Below are 9,539 nucleotides of genomic sequence, written 5' to 3'. Positions count from 1 at the left end.
GAACTGGAAGCAAAAGAAGCTGACACGGGTGTCCCACCTCCCCTGGGCTCCCTGTCCGAGGTGGGCTGGCAGCCCCCAATAACTGGGGAACCCCCTCCCTGTTATCACCAAACAAAGTTGTGTCTGTGGGAAGCAGGGGCTGAATTTAGGATCTGAAGCTGTTACAGATCAGTCGAAACAATTAAAATTCAAGGCCAGCGAGGGGGGAGGGAGAGGGGAGGGAGAGGGGAGAGAGGGGGAGAGGGGAGGGAGGGGGAGAGAGGGGGAGAGGGGAGGGAGGGGGAGAGGGGAGGGAGGGAGAGGGAAAGGGGAGGGAGGGGGAGAGGGGAGGCAAGGAGAGGGGAGGGTGGGAGGGGGTGGGAGAAGGAAAGGGGAGGGAGTGGGGGGCGAGGAAGGGAGAGGGAAAGGGGAGGGAGGGAGGGAGAGGGAGAGGGAAAGGGTAGGGAGGGAGAGGGGACGGAGGGGGAGAGGGGAGAGAGAGAGGGGGAGGGAGAGGATAGGGGAGGGAGGGAGAGGGAAGGAAGAAGGGAGGGAGGGGAGAGGGGAGGGAGGGAGAGGGGAGGAAGAAGGGAGGGAGAGAGAAAGGGGAGGGGAGAGAGGGGAGGGAGAGGGAAAGGGGAGGGAGGGAGAGGGGAGGGAGGGGAGAGAGGGAGGGACAGGGAGAGGGGAGGAGAAAGAGAGAGGAGGGATGAGGAGGTAGGGGGGAGGGAGAGGGTGATGGAAAGGGGAGAGAGGGCGACTGGCAGAAAAGGGGAGGGTGGGAGAGGGAAGGGAGATGGGAAGGGTGGGAAGGAGAGGGAGGGAGAGGGGAGAGAGGGGGAGGGACAGGGAGGGGGTGGAGAAAGAGAGGAGGGATGAGGAGGGAAGGGGAGGGAGGGATAGGAAAGGTGAGGGGAGGGAGGGAGACGGAGGGGAAGGGAGAGGGGAGGGGTGGGAAGGGGAGGGAGGGAGAGGGGAAAGAGGGGAGAGAAGTGGAGGAAGAGGGAGGGGAGGGAGAGGGAGTGTAGAGTGAGGGGAGGGAGGGGGAGGGGAGGAATGGGAGGGGAGGGAGAGGGAGTGGAGAGTGAGGGGAGGGAGGGAGAGGGGAGTGAGGGAGAGGGGAGGGAGGGGCTGGGGAGGGAGGGGGAGGAATGGGAGGGAAGGGAGAAGGAGTGGAGAGTGAGGCGAGAGAGGAGGAGGGGAGGGAGAGGGAGTGGAGAGTGAGGGGAGGGAGGGGGAGGGGAGGAATGGGAGGGGAGGGAGTGGAGAGTGAGGGAAGGGAGGGAGAGGGGAGGGAGGGGGAGGGAAGGGAGGGGGAAGGGAGGAATCGGAGGGGAGGGAGTGGGAGTGGAGAGTGAGGGGAGGGAGGGGGAGGTGAGGGAGAGGGAGTGGAGAGTGAGGGGAGGGAGGGGGAGGTGAGGGAGAGGGAGGGGAGATCTCATGATGTGTTCTTGTTCCTGGGTATTCCCAGATGGGCTTGGCCTCTTGCTTGGTTCACGACACTCCTCATCGTCTCTGAATGGCGGCCCCCCCACTCCTCATTAAAATGTCCTTTGTGTTCCAGACATGGAGGGGTGGAGAGTTAGTCCTGCAGGAGCAAGGGGGTAGGGGGGTGCCCTCGTTCAGTGGGGGTAGGGGGTGGAGGTGGACCCGTTCAGTGGGGGTACGGGGGGGTGCCCCCGTTCAGTGGGGGTACGGGGGGGTGCCCCCCTTCAGTGGGGGTACGGCGGGGAGGTTCCCCCATTCAGTGGGGGTACGGAGGGGAGGTGCCCCCATTCAGTGGGGGTACGGAGGGGAGGTGCCCCCATTCAGTGGGGGTACGGGGGGAAGTGGACCCATTCAGTGGGGGTACGGGGGGGAGGTGATCCCATTCAGTGGGGGTACGGGGGGTTGCCCCCCTTCAGTGGGGGTAGGGGGGGAGGTGGACCCGTTCAGTGGGGGTACGGGGGAGGTGGACCCATTCGGTGGGGGCACGGGGGGGGTGCCCCCCTTCAGTGGGGGTACGGGGGGAGGTGGAACCGTTCAGTGGGGGTACGGGAGGAGGTGCCCCCATTCAGTGGGGGTACGGGGGGGGGAGGTGGACCCATTCAGTGGGGGTACGGAGGGGAGGTGCCCCCATTCAGTGGGGGTACGGAGGGGAGGTGCCCCCATTCAGTGGGGGTACGGAGGGGAGGTGCCCCCATTCAGTGGGGGTACGGGGAGGTGGACCCGTTCGGTGGGGGTACGGGGGGTGCCCCCCTTCAGTGGGGGTACGGGGGGAGGTGGACCCGTTCAGTGGGGGTACGGAGGGGAGGTGCCCCCCTTCAGTGGGGGTACGGGGGAGACGTGGACCCATTCAGTGGGGGTACGGGGGGGAGGTGATCCCATTCAGTCGGGGTACGGGGGGAGGTGGACCCGTTCAGTGGGGGTACGGGGGGTTGCCCCCCCTCAGTGGGGTAGGGGGGGGAGGTGGACCCGTTTAGTGGGGGCACGGGGGGAGGTGGCCCCATTCAGTGGGGGTACGGGGGGGAGGTGATCCCATTCAGTCGGGGTACGGGGGGAGGTGGACCCATTCAGTGGGGGTACGGGGGGAGGTGGACCTCTTTCAGTGGGGGTACGGGGGGTTGCCCCCCTTCAGTGGGGGTACGGGGGGAGGTGGACCCGTTCAGTGGGGGTACGGGGGGGAGGTGCCTCCATTCAGTGGGGGTACATGGGGGAGGTGATCCCATTCAGTGGGGGTACGGGGGGGGGAGGTGGACCCATTCAGTGGGGGTACGGGGGGAGGTGGACCCATTCAGTGGGGGTACGGGGGGGAGGTGCCCCCATTCAGTGGGGGTACGGGGGGAGGTGGACCCATTCAGTGGGGGTACGGGGGGAGGTGGACCCGTTCATTGGGGGCACGGGGAGGGGGTGGACCCGTTAAGAGGGGGTACGGGGGGTGCCCCCCTTCAGTGGGGGTACTGCTTCCACTCCCCCCTCCCCATCACCTCGCCGCTGAACTGATAGGTCAGCTTCTTCTTGACCTTGCGCACCTCGCCCGTTTTGCCGTAGTTCCTCAGAGCTCTGGCCATTTTCTGGTACGTCATCTTCTTCCGGTTGCCTTTCTGCACCCCCCAGCGGTGTGCCAGCACCTCCTTGTGTTTGGAGGAGAACTGGAAGGTCCCCTTATCCTTGTCCACCCACCAGATACTGTCCTTCATGTCTCCGCTCCGCAAGAGGTCCAGCAGGAATTGGTACAGACGGATCTTCTTCTTGTTCCCTGTTGGGGAATGTCACAATGGGTTGGGAACGTCAAGGCAGCTGATCAATAACAACAACTCCCATTTATGCAGCGCCTTGAACGTAGTAAAACGTCCCAAGGTGCTTCACAGGAGCGATTATCAAACAAAACTTGACACCGAGCCACATAAGATGTCAGGACAGGTGACCAAAAGCCTGGTCAAAGAGGTAGGTTTTAAGGAGCGTCTTAGAGGAGGGGAGAGAGGCAGAGAGGAGGATACGTTTAGGGAGGGAATTCCAGAGCTTCGGGCCGAGGCAGCTGAAGGCACGGCCGCCAATGGTGGAGCGAAGGAAATCGTGGAAGGACAGGATGCCAGAGTTGGAGGTTACAGAGATCTCGGAGGGTTGTAGGGCTGGAGGAGGTTACAGAGATCTCGGAGGGTCATAGAGCTGGAGGAGGTTACAGAGATCTCGGAGGGTCGTAGGTCTGGAGGAGGTTACAGAGATCTCGGGGGGTTGTAGGGCTGGAGGAGTTTACAGAGATCTCGGAGGGTGTGGGGTGGAGGAGTTTACAGAGATCTCGGAGGGTTGTAGGGTTGGAGGAGGTTACAGAGATCTCAGAGGGTTGTAGGGCTGGAGGAGGTGACAGAGATCTCGGAGGGTGTGGGGTGGAGGAGGTTACAGAGATCTCGGAGGGTTGTGGGGCTGGAGGAGTTTACAGAGATCTCGGAGGGTTGTGGGGCTGGAGGAGGTTACAGAGATCTCGGAGGGTTGTGGGGCTGGAGGAGTTTACAGAGATCTCGGAGGGTTGTGGGGCTGGAGGAGGTTACAGAGATCTCGGAGGGTCGTAGGGCTGGAGGAGGTTACCGAGATCTCGGAGGGTGTGGGGTGGAGGAGGTTACAGAGATTGGGAGTGATGAAGAAACGTTACCCAACTGAATCAAGGGTAGGGAGAGGGAAAGCTTTCAACGAATCTGGAATTCCGTTCAGGAGGCTCCATCGCCTACTGGCAAGCTCATCCCAAATCCCCATGTAGACTCCATCAACTCGGGTTTTGTCCCCCATTTATTCTCGGGATGTGGGCGTCGCTGGTAAGGCCGGTGTTTATTGCCCATCCCTCGTTGCCCTGAGAAGATGGTGGTGGGCCTTCTCCTGGAAACACTGGGAGTGGTTTTGATACAGCTGAGTGGTTTGCTGGGCTACTTCAGAGGGCAGTTAATAGTCAACCACGTTGGTGTGGGACTGGAGTCACCAATAGGCCCAGACCGGGCGAGGACGGCAGGTTTCCTTCCCTAAAGGACATTAGTGAACCAGTTGGGTTTTTAGGACAATCCGACAGCTTCATGGTCACTTTTACTGAGACCGGCTTTTAATTGCAAGATTTTAAACTGAATTCAAATTTTCACATGGTGGGATTTGAACTCCCGTTCCCTGGATCACAGGTCCAGTAACATGACCATTACACGACCGTCTCCATTTGTTATTAACCCGTCGAAAACAAACATATTTTCTGGCCTCTTTTTCTCTCATAGTTTTTTCCCTCTCTCTTCCCCGGCATTTGGCTTTCTTGAGCATTTTAACCACTTCTTTTAAATTCACCCACTCATGGAAAGCCCCCTCTCCCCTTTCTGAGGATGCAGAAGAGAGCGACCAGAATTATTATGGGGGGTGGGGGGATTGGATTGTGAGGAGTGATTGTGTAAATTGGGGGGGTTCTCACTGCAAAGGAGATTGTTGAGAGGTGGTCTGATTGCTGTTTTTAGAACTCTCAAGGGACTGGATAATGTCAACCTTGAGGAGATGTTCCACCTTGTCCAGAACAGTCGAACCCGAGGACACGGCCTGCGCTCGAAGGGGGGGTGAATTCATCCGCAGAAAGAATATTTCGAAGAGTGAGTGGTCAATCTATGGAACAGGCTCCCTGGGGAGATGGTAGAAGCAGAGAGTACTGATTCATACACATACAAATGAGATCGATTTCCCTCAGAAAATAACATTCTGGGACACAGTAATTTGAGACATGACCTGTGGTGAGTGTAACACGCTCGGGAGGAGCAGGTGACTGTGGACCTGTGGTTCCCAAATCTCTCCCCCACTGGTGGGTTTTCCTCACCTCATGTCTGGGTCAGTTGGAGACTCATTGATGGTGATTGATTGCTAGGACTAGTGAACACCTCCATTATCGATGTATCAGGTGACTACCGGGATGGTAGAGGAGAACGAGAGGGACCTTCGTCTTAATTCGTCCAGCGGTTCCGATGACCTGGGTCGCAGAGGATGGGGACCAGGACGGTCTCTGCTCACCCGTTGGTGTGCACGCATTGGAGTCCGCAGGCGGAGGTGAGCAGACCTCGCTTTGGCAGATGATTCGGAGAGGAGGCCCTGATCCTGACCTCACAGTGTACGTGTGGAGAGCAGGCTAACCGTGAAGCAAGTGGAAACGGCCTAAACACAGCGTGCAACGCTCTACGTGACTCGTCAAGAAAGAACGCATGTCATCACGACCAGCAGGGCCTGGTCAGCCGCAAAAAAGCTACCAACGGCTTCTACCTGTCAACAGCCGTGGAGAACTGCCTGCAGGCTGAGGGGCAGCTGAAATCTGGCGGTTGAGTCGAGCCATGTTCTGCAAGGTCAGCTGCAGCTCTCATGCACGGCCGGTGACTGAACCGGTCAGCTGCGGCCTCAGGCCTGAGCCTGCGCATGCTTTCCCCTTTGATATCCACAGCCTCTTCGCCCTCCGCCAAGGCCCCGAAAGGCTCGAGATACATTTGAAGAGTTCCTGAAATCCTTCACAAAAGACAGGCTTGAGAACTGAATCCTTTCACTTCCTCTTCCTGTCCAGTGTCTCCCACCTTGTACTCACCTGATTCTGCACTGCCCATGTGGGGAATGGGATCCGCGGCCTCTGTCTCTCCGTCAGACACTTCCAGAGGCGGACTGTGCCTCTCCAGATCTTCCTCATCAGAACTGCGCTCGGCCGAGGACGTGTACTGCGGGCACCACCGTGGCACGTAGGGTACCTGGATCAGAGAGAGGAGCCGTGAGGTGAACACAATGTACAAATATCAGAAGAAGCCGGCAGTGTCGAGTGTGGCATGTGACCACATCGGTAGAAATGTCAAACTTCCTTCCTATCCATGGCAACATGAGCGAACAGCAACTCCCGTTTATCCAGCGCCTTTAATGTAGTAAAACGTCCCAAGGTGCTTCACAGGAGCGATTATCAAACAAAACTTAACACCGAGCCACATAAGGAGATATTAGGACAGGAGACCGAAAGCTTGGTCAAAGAGGTAGGTTTTAAGGAGCGTCTTAAAGGAGGAGAGAGAGGCGGAGAGGGAGAGAGGTTTAGGGAGGGAATTCCAGAGCTCAGGGCCCAGGCAGCTGGAGGCACGGCCGCCAATGGCGGGGTGATTAAAATCTAGTGGAATTCAAGGTTTTTTCTCAAGAGGTATAGAGTCTGAAAACCAGGAGGTAATGATCAGCCCATATAAACTTTAATAAGACCTCAGTTAGAGCACTGTGTGCAGTATTGGGATTGTAGGAAGGATATTGAGACTTTGAAGAGGATACAACACAGATTCACATGGGTGCTGCCTGGAATGAGAAAATATAAATGCAAAGAAAGACTTGAAAATTGGGTCTTTTTCCGATAGAACAACATAGATCACGGGGAGATATGATGGATTTAAAATGATGAAGGGATGGGAGATGGTAGATAGAATCAGGAGTTACCAGTAGTTGAGAATGAGGGGCCATCGATGCAGGATTAAATGTAAGAGATTTAGAACAGAGGGCAGGAGAAACTTCTTCACACAGAGAGATGAGAGGCTGTGGAATTCACTTCCAGGGTTAGTGGTTGACGGAGAAAATATGTCAATGTTCAGGATTAGATAGGATAGGGCGAAGAAGGAAAAGGAGTCAAAGAGATACGGGAACGGGGGTAAGGGTGATTAGAACTGTTCATTCAGGTGGAGGGTTAAACAGCCCGCATCGGATGGGCCAAATGGCCAGATCCCGTGGTGTAAAGTCTGTGCATTTCACAGATTCGATCTGAGAGACAGAGACAGTATTAACACCTCACTCTGAGAGTTAGAAACAGTATTAACGTCACACTCTGAGAGTTAGAGACAGTATTAACGCCTCACTCTGAGAGTGAGAGACAGTATTAACACCTCATTCTGAGAGTTAGAAACAGTATTAACACCTCACTCTGAGAGTTAGAGACAGTATTAACCCTCACTCTGACAATTAGAGACAGTATTAACGCCTCACTCTGAGAGTTAGAGACAGTATTAACATCTCACTCTGAGAGTTAGAGACAGTATTAACGTCTCACTCTGAGAGTTAGAGACAGTATTAACGTCTCACTCTGAGAGTTAGAGACAGTATTAACATCTCACTCTGAGAGTTAGAGACAGTATTAACGTCTCACTCTGAGAGTTAGAGACAGTATTAACATCTCACTCTGAGAGTTAGAGACAGTATTAACGTCTCACTCTGAGAGTTAGAGACAGTATTAACGTCTCACTCTGAGAGTTAGAGACAGTATTAACCCTCACTCTGAGAATTAGAGACAGTATTAACGTCTCACTCTGAGAGTGAGAGACAGTATTAACATCTCACTCTGAGAGTTAGAGACAGTATTAACCCTCACTCTGAGAGTTAGAGACAGTATTAACGTCTCACTCTGAGAGTTAGAGACAGTATTAACCCTCACTCTGAGAATTAGAGACAGTATTAATCCTCACTCTGAGAGTTAGAGACAGTATTAACGTCTCACTCTGAGAGTTAGAGACAGTATTAACGTCACACTCTGAGAGTTAGAGACAGTATTAACGCCTCACTCTGAGAGTTAGAGACAGTATTAACACCTCACTCTGAGAGTTAGAGACAGTATTAACGTCTCACTCTGAGAGTTAGAGACAGTATTAACGTCACACTCTGAGAGTTAGAGACAGTATTAAGGTCTCACTCTGAGAGTTAGAGACAGTATTAACGTCTCACTGTGAGAGTTAGAGACAGTATTAACATCTCACTCTGAGAGTTAGAGACAGTATTAACGCCTCACTCTGAGAGTTAGAGACAGTATTAACATCTCACTCTGAGAGTTAGAGACAGTATTAACAACTCAATCTGAGAGTTAGAGACAGTATTAACGCATCACTCTGAGAGTTAGAGACAGTATTAACGCCTCACTCTGAGAGTTAGAGACAGTATTAACGTCTCACTCTGAGAGTTAGAGACAGTATTAACGTCTCACTCTGAGAGTTAGAGACAGTATTAAAGTCTCACTCTGAGAGTTAGAGACAGTATTAACCCTCACTCTGACAATTAGAGACAGTATTAACGCCTCACTCTGAGAGTTAGAGACAGTATTAACCCTCACTCTGAGAATTAGAGACAGTATTAACGTCTCACTCTGAGAGTTAGAGACAGTATTAACATCTCACTCTGAGAGATAGAGACAGTATTAACGTCTCACTATGAGAGTTAGAGACAGTATTAACGTCTCACTCTGAGAGTTAGAGACAGTATTAACCCTCACTCTGAGAGTTAGAGACAGTATTAACGTCTCACTCTGAGAGTTAGAGACAGTATTAACGTCTCACTCTGAGAGATAGAGACAGTTTTAACGTCTCACTCTGAGAGTTAGAGACAGTTTTAACGTCTCACTCTGAGAGTTAGAGACAGTATTAACCCTCACTCTGAGAATTAGAGACAGTATTAACCCTCACTCTGAGAATTAGAGACAGTATTAACGCCTCACTCTGAGAGTTAGAGACAGGATTAACGTCTCACTCTGAGAATTAGAGACAGTATTAACGCCTCACTCTGAGAGTTAGAGACAGTATTAACGTCTCACTCTGAGAGTTATAGACAGTATTAACGCCTCACTCTGAGAGTTAGAGACAGTATTAACCCTCACTCTGAGAGTTAGAGACAGTATTAACGCCTCACTCTGAGAGTTAGAGACAGTATTAACCCTCAATCTGAGAGTTAGAGACAGTATTAACGTCTCACTCTGAGAGTTAGAGACAGTATTAACGCCTCACTCTGAGAGTTAGAGACAGTATTAAACCTCACTCTGAGAATTAGAGACAGTATTAACCCTCACTCTGAGAGTTAGAGACAGTATTAACGCCTCACTCTGAGAGTTAGAGACAGTATTAACCCTCACTCTGAGAATTAGAGACAGTATTAACGCCTCACTCTGAGAATTAGAGACAGTATTAACGTCTCACTCTGAGATTTAGAGACAGTATTAACGCCTCACTCTGAGAGTTAGAGACAGTATTAACCCTCACTCTGAGAATTAGAGACAGTATTAACCCTCACTCTGAGAGTTAGAGACAGTATTA

General features: G+C 53.4%; 2 protein-coding genes across 2 annotated transcripts; both read right to left on the bottom strand.

Annotated features, from left to right (window-relative positions):
- Nucleotides 1–315: 315 nt before the first annotated feature.
- On the bottom strand, nt 316–2,567 carry LOC137319586 (uncharacterized; the record flags this gene model as incomplete). Its single annotated transcript, XM_067981684.1, has 1 exon — nt 316–2,567. A coding segment is annotated over exon 1 (1,106 nt), but the record flags the coding sequence as incomplete, so codon positions are not given.
- A 71-nt stretch (nt 2,568–2,638) lies between these two features.
- On the bottom strand, nt 2,639–6,233 carry LOC137319584 (transcription factor PU.1-like; the record flags this gene model as incomplete). The annotated part of the gene is made up of 2 exons (XM_067981683.1): nt 2,639–3,217; nt 6,041–6,233. Coding segments are annotated over 2 exons (504 nt in total), but the record flags the coding sequence as incomplete, so codon positions are not given.
- Between the last annotated feature and the right edge of the window lie 3,306 nt (nt 6,234–9,539).

The sequence above is a fragment of the Heptranchias perlo genome, unplaced genomic scaffold (assembly GCF_035084215.1).
Source record: "Heptranchias perlo isolate sHepPer1 unplaced genomic scaffold, sHepPer1.hap1 HAP1_SCAFFOLD_870, whole genome shotgun sequence".
Classification (NCBI taxonomy): Eukaryota; Metazoa; Chordata; class Chondrichthyes; order Hexanchiformes; family Hexanchidae; genus Heptranchias; species Heptranchias perlo.
This window is presented reverse-complemented; position numbering and strand designations above follow the sequence as displayed.